Here is a 13657-nt window from a genome sequence, read left to right as displayed (position 1 = left end):
TCGCACTGACAAGTACCCGCTTGCCGCCCCTTGAAAGGATATTATGAGTGTGATATACGGTACATGTGTCCGTGTGCTTGAACAACATGCTGTACCTCGGTATATTAGTATCCGATTACTATAAGCCCTCAGTCTCGATCTCACTTTGATATCGAAATCAATCAGCCGGAACCTGACAAATCATCAGTAGTCAGAGGGAGATAACCATCAGAATCTGTGCCGCGGCCAGTATCCGACAAGCCGTTGCCTGAGGATCCGAGCTTAGATGCAGACAACTGGCACTTTTACGTGCAAGATAGCGGTTGCTCGTATTGATTCACACGCACGTCAGTCTTATTTCAAACTTGGATATCATGGTGAACATAAAATGGTAGGCAATGAGTTGATTATGATTACCTGAGAAGCCCGCCAGAGAGGCTATGATATCTTTTGATGTGGGGCGTATAACTGTAATCAAGCTTGATCACAAGAAGCTGGCGTCGCTAGGAGACTGCTTTGCAGTGTGCTCTAATAAGTTCTTTCTTTTACAAACAAAGCTCTTGGAGCCGTGAGCCACTTCTTGTTGATGATGATCTGAGACCTGAAGGTTAAGCATCGACGGGTAAACAGAAAGGAATAGACAGCGTTCAGTTAATGATACTTGATTCCAAAAAACAATTGCCCCTTTCTCGAATCTGTAAAGATCAAAGCTAATCCCATAATACTCAACTACCATAAAACGTTGCTGGTTCAGGGCATATCCCTTACATATAGCAGGGGAGAGAGCCTCTAAACGCCATTTAGTCGTGACATCACCTGGCGACTTTTCATTATTGTGCTTGTCAGCTCTGGGCGTGTGACGAAAGTCGATAGGGGCAGGCCTGCAAGACTCCAGCTACATGTCCCCCTATATTGTGGTAGTTCAGACCGGAACCGGGAGGACATCCATCAAGGCAAAGATATGGGAGCAACTGTCAAACAGCTGAGCTAGTCTCTTATTGCTTGAGGTTTCGATAGAAATCACCAGCGATAACCGAGTTAAGGGATGCACAAATCTATTCTCAATAATACCACGAATCGCCACCTTGACTAACAGAAGTATCCTTCCAAATCATGCTGGGTCTCGGTGGTCAATGCAATAGCACTTGCGTGCCAGGCCATATGTTGTAGGCAATAACAAAACAGATAAACTCCGTATCGTCAAAATTAAGGATCATGCGGTGCGCTCTGTCTCATGCAGTAAAGGTGTCAAAACTCCAAGCAATGCCCATTCGAAATCAGAACTTCTCCATCAAATTTGCTCGAACTGTCCACATGCGTGCCCTCTTGCCGTAGATGTACATAGGAATTGTGCATAGCATTAGAAGTAGTTGGATTATACCAATCCAGATATACACCTTCTTCGGCCCATCGCCATGCAACCAATGCGTAACGAAGAGGCTGAAAACAAGCCCATGTAAGATATTCTTTGAAAAGTTAAGCGTCACCAAAGCCTCTCCGGCGTATTGGCGGTAGCTGTCCACACAGAATGTGATGGATGTAGTCGATCCAAGTGAGCACCCAAATGACACAACTCCAAAGAAGAAGGTAGGGACCATCCAATGATCTTTTTCTTCTGCCGACCAGCCAAAGCCCATGAGGCCTATGCATGTGCTGATGAGGATAGGAAGGGCCATGACAAGACGGAACTCAGGCTCGTAGAGACCACCGTTACGCCTCGACATGATCTTGACGATAATGTCACTGACCTTGCCAGCCACGCCAGTTCCCAGGATACCACCGATAAAAGGCGAGATATACACTAAGCCAGTCTGGAGCGCGGTGAAATTATAGGAATCCTTGTCGCGGTATATCATGGCAATCGATTCAGAGATGACGATAAGCCAGCCCACAGAGCAAGCATACACGGCAGCTGACCAAAGGACCGCCGGGTATGCGAATAGAATGAAAGGGCGGACCATGACCTTGAGCCAGCTATCGCTGTTTAGCCTTCCATGCCAGGGTTTAAGCTGTTGAACGAATGACTTTGGAGGCTGCTGACGGAGGTTGTGTGTGTAAGCCTGAATCTTGGGCGGCCCCTGGAGCCGCGAGGCATCGAGCTTCTCGTTCTCGAGGTTTGGACCCAGCTTGAAAGACGTGCCGATGGACTCACTTCCAGTCGTACTGTCGACATCCCCTGGGGCAGCTGGATTTTTACCAGACGGATGGACTACCGCCGTAGGCGAAACTGGAGTCACAGAGGCTGCGGCTTCTTCAGCGGCGACGCCAGACTCAGCAAAGCCAACATGGAGATCCCGACCTCGATGAAGAACAGCAGGTGATTGGCATCCATCTTGAGCATGGTCCGCATTTGCGAAGTGCGCTTCAGGCTCACCCTGAAGTAGCCCCTCTCCGCCAGTTTGCGGAACCGCATGTCGAGATGAGAGCCGGCGAAGAAAACTTGGACGCTTGGATGGATGCTTAGGTCTTGCGTGGGGGGTGCGATCCCAAAAGGTTTCCGGGACAAACAAGAAGAGAAGTACAGCACCAAAGGCAATAATCATGGCCAAGATCCAGAAAACCCAACGCCACGAGAGACCGCCAATGATAACGGCACTGACAAGGGGGATCAGATTCTTGCCGCCAAGCAAAAGAAGAGTATAGATACCAATGCGGTAGGCTCTTTCATGGAGGAAGAAGATTTCGGCAATTGTGGCTGATGGAAGACATTCAACAGGGCTAACGGCAAAGCCCTGGAAGACTCTGGCCGCGAGGAGAGAATTAAAGCTTGGAGACCATGCTGCCCAGAGTGATGTCCCAATGAACAGGAATGCACTGCCGAGATATACTGGGCGTTTACCCCATAGGATAGCGGTTGGTGAGAATACAACGGAGCCGAGACCCATTCCCATCATGTAGAGTCCAGTGGTCAAAGCGACCCTCTCGACATCCATGTCGTATGTCTCTGCAACGTCGGTGAAGCCGGCGGCGATAATGGGAGTTGTGCCGCCGCCAATCATGCAGTAGAAACCAAGCGACAAAAGAGCAATGTCTCGTTTCCAAGCAGGCCAGTTCAAAGGATCATTTCCTGATTCTTCAGGCTGTGGTTCTAGGATGATAGCCCCATCACTTGTTTTCTTCTTGCCGTCACTCTCGCCGGGGGAAGCTTGACTCTCCACGACTGAGGCAGCAGCAGCAGCCGCTGCTGCTGATGAGGCTGATGTCCTTCGTGTATCAACAGGAAAGCCAGCAGGAATAGATGAGTGAGAGGTTCTAGCGTGCACATTCCGCAGACCAAGAGGCTCATTACGATGTGATGCCAGAAGAAGCACGGAACCTATAACGCGTCAGTCATGCGAATTTGATATAGAAAACACGTGAGCTTTGAGCTTACCTGGAACTTCAATAGTCTTTTTATCGTTCAGAACACCCATGCTCCATCTGGAAGGACCGTAGGATTCGTTTGGCCTGGCACCGGTAGGTCCGCTGCCGCCGCCCAGGAACCGCCGCCACCTGGGCACGTTTGATTTCTCTGACTGCATAAGGAGGATTTTCTCAAGCTAATATGCAAATGAAAACTGGAGTCTCGAGTTGCACTTCTGATGTGTACAGAGGGATTTTCGATAGGATGCTTGAAGAGGGAGATATAGACCTTGATGGGTAGTCTAGAAGTTGAACATATTTCGATTGTAGGTGTCAAGTGGATAATGATACAAGGAGAAACAAAGTTTCTAATGCAGAGCGCGTCTTCGAGGAGGGGGAACCAAGTGAGGCTAGAAACAGAACTCTAGGTTAGGGAGATTGGATGATGGGTGATGAGAATTGTTTATAGGTGAGCGTGGTAGAGACGGGAAGCCACCTTAGGTAGTTTCGTCGCGAAGCAATGCAAGTCATCAGGGTCCAAATAATTGTGGAGTGTTCAAGTCGTCACCAACTGCAAGCCATATGGGAAGGTTTATGGCAAAAAACAGACTCGGCTTGGAATCATACGACAGACGACGTAAAAACAAAAAACAAAGGAACAAGAAAACGTGCCACTTTGGCTCGCTGTGAGGAATATATCCTCGAAAAGAAACAATGCGCGAGGAGGCGGTAGGGTTATAAAGTAAGGCTTCCATGGTTCTCCCTGATAAGGGACTGGACTCGTAACGGTCTACCTGGGACTACTCGACGGATAACGCGAGTAAGGTTAACGTTGGATCACCAGGCTCAACTCCACTCCCATGCCTTTTGGCCTGGTGACAAAGGATCCATCATCCTGCTGGCTACTTGGCGGGAGCGGCGGCAGTGCCATAACTAAGGACGATTCCAGGTTAAACCAAGTTTCACTTCTGTAGATGCTGCACGCGTGACCGACTTATTGTTGTTTAGACGGTGTCCCGTGCGGTCGGCACTCTGCAGTATCTGTTTGCAAGCTCACCACTGGCCCATCTCACTGCAGCTGCCCCAGTAAACAATGCATCCCCCACCTTGTGAAGGGTCCTGTCGCTAGGCCATTACATCATTCCTGACATGGATGGGCGTCTTACCATGTCTCACCTCCAAATCTTCGCTTGAATTCCATTCTACCGAAGCATTTTAGGTCCAATTGCACTTTCAGCTTTTGGCCATTGAGGCTGTGGTTCATCTCTAAGATCATAATGCACACATTCACCTTGCGTACTGGGCTCCGGCCTTTCTGTAATAAGGCGCAGACGATACCTCGTTCATTCCAGCGAGCCTTGATCTCTTCGACTACATCGCGACAAGCCAAGAACCAGATATACACCCCGTAAGTCAGATTGCTTTGCTTTGATAGATCACATGTCTCCGCACATGTTCCCCCCCCTTGCAATCCATTTGTCGATCGCTGTCTTTGTCTCCCTCTGCCGAGAAATAGCTTGTCTGTTGACCGCCAGCTAGTATCCGCAACAATGACTCCTTCTCGACCTATCTTTCACTCTCGACGTCGTCCCGGACCCCCCTGCTGACCCTGTGGACCGCCTCATGGTGCTCAACCTGCAAAGTCGTAAGCCCTCTCATCAGAGATCTTGTAGAGTCTGGCGTTGGCGAGGAGGAGGGAGGCGTGTCTCTTGCGACGGTTGAGTTTGATTCACCGGATATCATGTCAGGAAGTCCCAACTTAGCCATGACTTACATGATCACCAGCATTCCCACACTCTTAAGTTTCGATGGCGGGGAGGCACAAACAACGACCAAACTATCGGATGCCAGAAAGCTCGCGGACAGGGAGTTTCTGAAGGAATGGATCCGAACTGAAGCCAGGAGACATGGTGGCCGTGGAGGAGGAGGAGGCGGTTCGTCTATCTTTGGAGGGCTGTTTGGCAAATAAGGCAATATCAAAACTCATCAATGATCTGTATAATAGACACGTCACCAGGGTATTTTCTGCCTTTGGAGCCATGCCAACAATATCACAGCCAGATGTCTAGAAGCTCACGATATCAATAACACCCATCACAAATACTCGAGCAACATCGTCACGTCGGGCTGGGAGACAGGTATCTTTTGCCTAAAGTCTCCTCTCTTCAAATAGTGGAAATGCTCGTCATCGCTCGCTCTCGGCCACTTCCCCCACATAAAGATCAAGTTCAGGAAGAGATATACAACCTTGGCGTTTGTGTGTACGGTCAGTATCAAATGTCTAGTACCGTACTCAAGGATATGATGCAGACTTGGCCTGAAGAACCTCACCCCGTCCCTCTCTATGGTAATGCTCTTCCAGGGTAATGTATTCGCGACCTTGTATCTTGGTGGTTGTTTTTAGGCCGAATGAAAATTGTCGACCCAAACGAAGCCTTGCCCGTTATTGAGGCCCTAGACTCCATGAGCAAATTCATGTCATACGAAAGTCACCAGGTGAAGATTCGGCCTGTCCAGTCTTAAGGAAATGGGAAGTTAGACATAGACACATCATCTTCTCATGAGCGTTAGCAAGCTTGAGAATATTGTTAGACTTGATGGCGATGGGACTCTGTAAAGGAACAGCTCATCCAGGTAAGGCGAGGTCGAACATTCCCTCCTCAAGATTAAAGCACAGATCCGCGAGGTTGTGAGTGTTAAGGTTAAAATATGCAGTGATTTTCACTCTTTAAACGGTCAAGTTGTGTCATGTTGGCAAACTGTAATCAACCAGATGGAAAAGGACTCCTTCCACAGACCCCTACTTACGCATATCCTAGACTGGAAAAGGATTCTTCACACGTTTTCTTTATGATTCAAATTTCCAATATGTGATAGTTAAGGTAGTGTTGACTTTGCCCATTACCTACCTACCTGTGAGCTGGTGTCCTCTCGCTCCACTACGCACGAATTTCTCGCACAGTGCCACTCAATCCTCAGAATATTTTGTACCAACTCAATATTTCCCTCCAATATTTCAATCCCAAAATGGCTTCTACTTCACGGATACCCCATCTTTTGGAACCCTATATCTCTCTGCCTCCAGAGTCCTCACTCAATCTTATCACTAGCGTGCTTGGTGCAAGCGCGAACTGGCTGGTTCTGCGCCATGTGTATTCATACCTGAGAGGTAGTGCAGATGGAGATGAGAGCACCAAGGACACAGGCATCATACTACTGAGCTTCATGCGAGATGGCGCCTTTTGGAGAGAGAGCTCTACAAAATTGGTAAAAATTTCACAGATCAATGGGCCATCTATATAGGGCAAATACTGATATGACCAGGGCCTTGATTTAGATGCCCTGAGTAGAGCAGGACGCTTCACATTCATCGACGGTTTCTCAGGACTTTATGGTGAAGCTAAGACCGGGGTGCGAGGCACACGACAAGAGAGGACGCTTCGGAGTACGGAGCTTGCAGACATCAAAAGAGAAATTGAAGGCGCCATCACGGATTTACGTGCGTCGCGTAAGATCCTTATTATCGACCAACTTGATGCGCTTCTCGCTGTCACCGATGACTCAACCACAAGTCTCACGCTTCAAGACGCCGTTCTTAGCCTACGAAGTGTAAGTCTGCCCAGAAGCAGTGTGTCCTTGCTAAATCCTTTGTAGCTTGTCCACAGTACGCTACTCACTCTGTCAGCCGACGTGCCTCTTGTTGCTACCCAAGTTACGACGCTTGAGCGAGAGCACGCCAGCCTCGTGCTTTCTTCAGCACATGAAGCTGACATGGTGTTCTCCCTACGGATGCTTGATACAGGGACAGCGAGGGATGTCAGCGGAGTAGTCCGCATTACAGGACCTGGAGCAGAGGGCTTGGGTGGTGCTACTGAGTATTTATATCATGTCGTTGCAGACGGCGGGGTTAAGGTCTTTGAAAGAGGGACATGATGGATGCGAAATAGAAACCAAAATCAAAGTCACGAGCAATCGCCGCGGCAGTTGCGGAATGTTAATATCGGAGCCGTCGCTTGAGAGCCTTTCAGTTTACAGGCCAAATCTCATTCAATAGGGCGTCATGCACGAGACGTGAATTTCCACGACAGACGACCAAAACTTTTCCTCGCATATGTCCGCTCATCGTACGTTCATGCAGAATCAAGATGCCATTTCAGAACCTCGTAACCGAAACCCTATGGAATCTCAGAAGAGCAAAAGGGTCCTTTTTTTTACTTCCTTGCTCAAACATGTAAAACACCATGCCCATGCTCCAAGCCGCTCCTTTCATCCACGAACCAACAAACACGACCGCCCGTCCCAATCACCACCCTTACTCCGGTTCCGATCAGATTGTCCTTGGGCCTAGGCTCATATTATGAGCCGCCATTGCTGTTGTATGTTCTCAAAGGAGCGGGTGTTTTCAACGTCCGTGGTGGAAGAGGGGTAAGCCGGAGAGGTGGTGGAAGGGATCAGAAGGGATGCGGTCCCCATTTAGGCCTTCTCGGCAGTAGCGCCTCGAGCGCCCTTGGGGGTACCAGTCTGGAAACCGTTCTTGAATCGTCGGGACACATCCTTGAGGTAGCGAGTGCGGCCAGTACCGACGGTCTTTCTTCGCTTAGCCTTCTCGGACCAGTTGTCTGTCGACGCAGTTAGTAATGCTGTCCAAGAGCGTCGAACACTCGATATCGGTTCATCGACGCCATCTGTGAGAAGTTCACGTACACTTGCGGATCTTGGCAGCAGGGTAGCCGCAAGAAGAGCACTCATGCTTCTGAACGTGAAGAGAGCGGCGACCTATTTGGGATCCCATCAGTATTTCCGTCCACCTTGATGTTTTTAAGCCTCGCCGTTCAGATATCCCTCGATTTTCGCCATCGTTTAATTTCGGCGTTTGCTATATTTCGAGTATCCGTTGCACAGATCGAGGGCTGTCTGAACAGCGAGACAAGAGGGCATAAGAACTAACCGCATCGTCGGCACAGGGTGTGCGTCTTGTTGTGACGCTTACCGAAGCTGGAGGTACCCTTCGCTGTTGAGACGCATTAGCAAAAACTCTTAATTATTCTCGGGAGAAGCATCGTCTGCTGTTGTTTCGCGAGCAGCTGACGAGCGGCGACATACTCATCTTGGCTGTGGTGTTTGGGCGGTTAGTTGAATGGCGATCGAGAATTTCTCAATTTGGGAGACCAATTTTGGCGGAGTGAATTTTGGCGGAAGGTGCGAGGTGGGATCATGTGATTAGTTCTTAGGGCAGGAGCGGATTTACGCTAGGTAGGGAAAGAGCAAGAATTGGCAGTCACGTGCAGCTGTACCACCAAACTTAGCGTCTTTGAGGTGTACAACGGGTGTGGGCGCTTAGGTTGAGTGTCGCGTCTTGGCTTTGAAGGCTTGGGAGGATAAATTGCATATAAGTCCTTTGCTGTAAGGTGCCAATGCATTACCTAAATTAAGGTAAGGTAGGTGCCTCACAGATGCCATCTCCAGGTCTCATGAAAGTTTTGCCAGAGGAAGGCGCATAGTGGAGATGCCATCTACCTTAAGGAACTGTAGGTATGCCATGAAAGAGGGAAGGAATAATACGATAGGCAGGAATATCCTGTTAGGCTACCTCGCTCTGTTTTCCTTCTCTTCTTCTTTTTCTCCCTTAGCCATCCTTGGTATGAGAAACGATAGTTGACTTTCTCATATTTCATCTTGGCTCTCTCTTCCCCTTAGATGTGATGCATATCCAATCTAGGGGAGGAAAGAAAATTCAGGATCTTGATCTTAGGGGTTAAAAAGATTTAGATAATTTAGCCTGAGCTCAGGAGACTATTTGCTAAGTTTATTTTAGCACCTCTTCTAAAGTCTTTAGATTTTCTTGCTCCCCGAGGCTACATGTGCAGTATCATCGAAATCCTCGCTTCCACTGATTGAGTCTTGTATAACAGTCACTTCATAAATGAAGCCCATTTCCTCTGAACGACATCATGAATCTCAATTTTAATTGAAGGTACAGCTGTAATTCAAATTCTCTTAAATTTCCACTTATATTCAACCAGCTTCTTCCAAAAAGTCCATGAACATTAATCATCATTGAGGTATCTCGCACGTGTAGTAAGAAACATTGCCAAGTAACAAACAGCCTAGACCATAACGCCTCGAAATTTCTTCAGTTATCCAAGTCTTTCTTCCCAAAACCATATCCATGAACGACTGTTTATAAAATTGGTTACCTAGTTCCAAGTTGAAGGTCCAATAAACGAGCCCTTGGGAACCGTCTTGGAGACCGCCGTGGTCTTCCAGTCCATCGTCTCCAACGCGCCATAGTTACCCCACCAATTGGGGGGAGAAGCACTCGTCAGATACAAGGTGAAGAAAATCACCATCGTCGACATGATGAGACCACAATCCAGTGCCGCCGAAGTGACATAGTTGTACTGGAGCCACCAGCCTGTGTATCTTCTCTTAACGAAGCGGTTGAAGAAAGCACCGACCATGCCCCAGCACAGATAAATATATACAGAGGCTGGGGGCAACATACCAGCACCCCCGTAGATAAGAGGGGTACTGACGTATCGCCAGATTGAACGAGGCCACTTGCGAGCCAGCAGCCATGTGATGATTGGTGTCACAGCACCGACCAGCCAGAACCACTGGAGCGATGAGTAGATTGAGCCATGACTGAAGATACGCGCTGGTCCAATGGCCCCCCAGATCACGGAGGCTGTGTAGAAGACGCGACCACCTGGGCAGGTATAGTTGTTGGGCTGGTCGACCGCACAAACGTCAGGAATGTGTCCCAGTGCCCAGTTCATCACGCAAATCTGTACAATAGCCGACCAGATTGAGGCAACCAGCTGTGATGAAAACATGACTCTAGGAGGGACCTTCATGTAGTGACCAAGCTTGAGATCTTGCGCAAAGTAAAGTGCCTGGCCCATGCAGATGTAGCCGTAATTCTTGAACATCATCATGGCCATAGGGCGACCAGGAACCATGTAGCCAATGATGAACTCAGTCAGAACATTGAGGCCAAGCTGAATATTGGTGATAGCCTGAACAACACCGATAGGAATCAACCACAGCACGGGAATAAGGAGGCAGATGAAGTACGCCCAGACGGGGAAGCCAGTTGGCCATCCAGCAATCACGCCAATGGAAATAGCAACCATAACAATGAAAAGAGCTGATGAGTGTCAGTAAGAAAAGATATTGGGTTTGGTAGTGACACAAAACTTACTCGCATACCACCAATCCTCTGCATCTCGGTACTTCTTCATCAGTCGCATATGAACGTCATCCTCCTGATTGCGGGCCAGCTTGAATTGTCTCCAGATCTCATGTCCATGGTAGAGCACAACATGAACAACAACTGCTGTAACAGCTGCAAAGGACAGACCGTAAGAAAGGGCAAACTGCGTCGGTAGGAAGAGTGGCGAGTATTCCTTGTAGGCAGTTTCGTTGAACTGGAAGTTACTGTCGAGGATTCTCGTAACATTGTAGATGGCGCCTGTGTTGTCGTAGGACTCGGATGACTGGACTGGGAAGTAATCCGCATACCAGGTACCTGTAAAGTGTATGCCCATTGAAATACAGATGAAGAAAACAATGATGCCCAGGAGAACGTTTGCGATGGCGTGGAAGGGAGGGATAAGGGGGGACTGTAGGTAACCGCTGTACACGGTCCAATCGAAGGATGTAGGCATCAAGCCATAGCCAGTCATGCCTCCAAAAATCTTGTTGACTTTAACGTTGTGGGGTGCAAGCCAGCAAACCCAGGTGAAGTAAGAAAGACCTTTGAAGATCCAACCTGGGAACCAATACCAAACAAAACCTCCAGCTCCGACGATCAAGAACCATCTATACCGTCCCATCTTCCAGCCATTGGTCTTGGTAGGGTCCGAGCCGGAGTGATCGTGAAGCGTATAGAACAGGGCACAATTGACCAAGTCAGTGGGCCAGATCATAGCAGCCGGCCACACCAGAAAGCGACGGGCAAGTCCAGCCAATCCATATCCAGTGCAAAGAGTCGTAATGCCAAATAGGATCTGGAAAGCCCAGCCAAACTTTTGGCCGTAGAAGATTTGTTGTGCGAGGAGTACATCAGTTGCGTAGAGAACACCGCCGCCGTACGCCGCCTATCTGAGTTAGTGATGCTTATTAGGAGGAGGAAAACTGTGCATACATTGGACATGGCGACAATTACGACATGCTCCTTGTAGTTGAATTTACCGGGCTTGAGGTTAAATTTGAGACCGAACAGGGTCCATTCTCGATCAGGCATGATCAAGTCCCAGCCAAGACCAAACGGATAGGCGACAAGCTGGACTACGTAGGTAGTGACTGTGACACTGGGGTTTCGCAACGAGAAGAGCATATTCACACCGGAACCGATGGTGCAAAGAATCAACCCGATAGTCCAGGCACGGATGGTATTGGCAGGGACATCAACATCGTAGTTTCGGACGACAGATCGGACTTCGGGATAGGGGCTGTTGTCCTCCATGAGCGCGTGCTCAATCTCAATCCCCTTCTCGGCATTTCCAGTCGCGATAGCGGCGTCGACATCTGTGAGGTCGTCGATGGGCAGATTGGGATCGAACTTGTGAGACTTCTCGAACTGCTGTAGATTCTCGAGGTAATCACGACCGGAGGCGGAGACGGTCTCGAGAGGGCCGGGGATTGGAATAATATCCTCGGCCTCGTGGCGTTTGCGAAAGAGAGACGGCGCCATGATAATTGATACCCTTTGCTCGAGCAATGGATTGTTTCAGCGACAGCGAACCGACGTCGACGCGTGGTTTGAAGCCCGCTACGACAGCGACAACAACGGCCTTTGGTCTTGTGGTATTGAGAGACGATGTTGAAGGAGAAAGCCGACAGCGGCTGCTGCTTTGCAGATGTGGTTATACAGACGGCCTGAGACCAGTACGGGGGGGGATCTCAGCCCCAAGAACCAGGAGGGCCTAAGACTGAGGAGAAGTGTCGCTCCCCGCGAATGGCACATTGACACCACTCAATGCTGGACTCTGAGAACCGCCATAAAAACCTGGTGCTAGACGGTTTTTGGCCATAGTGCGAATGTTCGTGCAATGCTATCGCGGGCGACGGCACAATTGGATCTAGACCACCTTCTTGATCAGGCATGGGCTCGGGCTCAACCTTGTCGACTGCAGACTTCGATGGCCCCCTGTGGTTCCTCAGTCTGAAAATTCGGACCTTTTGTCGAAAAAGCAGCGTATTTTAATTCGTTGGTATTCTTGTTCGATTCTTTCGAGGCGGCAATGTGCAGAGTCGCCAAGTGTTTTGAAACATTTCAGCTATCATAGTAGCTCGGCTCCTCTCGACTTCGGCTAGGTTTCCCTATCGCAGCGACAGCCCAGCATGCCTAGGGCGCCCTGTTTGTCCTCGATGTCACATCAGGCATTGGCACGCAATTGTGTTATCTTGCTCACCCAATGAAGATAGGCCCTGATGGCGTTCAAGCCTTCGGAGCGCTGCTTATCTCCAGCCTGTCCGGGGTTAGCCTCGGCCCACAAGATAAACCATGATGTACGTGAGAATACAGCGACTGGTGTGTGCGTGTTTCAACGCCCAGCCTGGCACTTTTGTCAACATAAACGGCTCGACCGGCTGTCAATCATGCTGAGAACGTCAAACGATGGTCAATTTCTTCCCTATCGTTAATCGATTCAGGGTCCAACCAGACTTCAATTCCCTCCTGAACCATGATGCCGGGTTCAAGGTCCTAGAGCCGGAATCCTTCTGGAATCTCGAGGCTTGAAGGGTGGTGGAATCTACCAGACATGGATTATTCCAGGACTTGTGCTCGTTTCGTCCTTTCAACTTGCTCAGCAGATACAGCATGTCAAAAAGTCCAATCTCTGATTTGATTGTCCCACCGAATTAACCTAGAACTCAGTCTCTTGCAAAAGGTCCTTTGTGAAGGCAAAGATGGTTCCATTTACCTCTGATCAGCCTCCATCACGTGGCGAACTTTTGTGAACTTCTGCTCGGCTCACATCCACTGCAACCAGAAGTGATGGAACCTTTGATCAGACCACTAAAAGCTCTCGAAATCTCTGCCGGAAATTTCCAACTCAGGGTTTGTCGTAGTCAAGGAAAAACTATGAGGTGGTTTCGGGCAAAACGATGGAGAGTTGAGGTCTTTTGTTCGCCAAAAGATATCTTAAATTGAGTCTGCCTATTAACATGACGAACTGTACGGAGTACTCAGTAAAGACCCACTGAATTCAACCACACCTGAGGTTCATGTGTAATTGAACTTTGACAGAATGAAGAGGCTTTCTTCTTCTGTCAACAATCACAACACTACCAGCAAATGTGCCTAAAGGATACAATTGCCGAAACA

The 13657-nt window shown here is 49.0% G+C and overlaps 5 protein-coding genes across 5 annotated transcripts; 2 read left to right on the top strand and 3 right to left on the bottom strand.

Annotated features, from left to right (window-relative positions):
• Positions 1 to 1256: 1256 nt before the first annotated feature.
• FPRO_09667 (uncharacterized protein) lies at positions 1257 to 3500 on the bottom strand (the record flags this gene model as incomplete). The annotated part of the gene is made up of 2 exons (XM_031233084.1): positions 1257 to 3295; positions 3353 to 3500. The coding sequence occupies 2 exons, from the start codon at positions 3498 to 3500 to the stop codon at positions 1257 to 1259; spliced, it is 2187 nt and encodes a 728-aa protein (XP_031082956.1).
• A 1098-nt stretch (positions 3501 to 4598) lies between these two features.
• FPRO_09666 (uncharacterized protein) lies at positions 4599 to 5290 on the top strand (the record flags this gene model as incomplete). The annotated part of the gene is made up of 2 exons (XM_031233082.1): positions 4599 to 4729; positions 4861 to 5290. 2 exons carry the CDS (start codon positions 4599 to 4601, stop codon positions 5288 to 5290), a joined length of 561 nt encoding a protein of 186 aa, XP_031082955.1.
• A 1058-nt stretch (positions 5291 to 6348) lies between these two features.
• Positions 6349 to 7254, top strand: FPRO_09665 (uncharacterized protein; the record flags this gene model as incomplete). The annotated part of the gene is made up of 3 exons (XM_031233081.1): positions 6349 to 6588; positions 6646 to 6930; positions 6976 to 7254. 3 exons carry the CDS (start codon positions 6349 to 6351, stop codon positions 7252 to 7254), a joined length of 804 nt encoding a protein of 267 aa, XP_031082954.1.
• Positions 7255 to 7794: 540 nt separating this feature from the next.
• On the bottom strand, positions 7795 to 8428 carry FPRO_09664 (putative ribosomal protein L37.e.A, cytosolic; the record flags this gene model as incomplete). The annotated part of the gene is made up of 4 exons (XM_031233080.1): positions 7795 to 7940; positions 8026 to 8097; positions 8270 to 8332; positions 8425 to 8428. 4 exons carry the CDS (start codon positions 8426 to 8428, stop codon positions 7795 to 7797), a joined length of 285 nt encoding a protein of 94 aa, XP_031082953.1.
• A 1090-nt stretch (positions 8429 to 9518) lies between these two features.
• On the bottom strand, positions 9519 to 12019 carry FPRO_09663 (putative isp4 protein; the record flags this gene model as incomplete). The annotated part of the gene is made up of 3 exons (XM_031233079.1): positions 9519 to 10471; positions 10526 to 11423; positions 11471 to 12019. 3 exons carry the CDS (start codon positions 12017 to 12019, stop codon positions 9519 to 9521), a joined length of 2400 nt encoding a protein of 799 aa, XP_031082952.1.
• Between the last annotated feature and the right edge of the window lie 1638 nt (positions 12020 to 13657).

This window comes from Fusarium proliferatum (assembly GCF_900067095.1).
Source record: "Fusarium proliferatum ET1 genome assembly, contig: FPRO_scaffold006, whole genome shotgun sequence".
Taxonomy (NCBI): Eukaryota; Fungi; Ascomycota; class Sordariomycetes; order Hypocreales; family Nectriaceae; genus Fusarium; species Fusarium proliferatum.
This window is presented reverse-complemented; position numbering and strand designations above follow the sequence as displayed.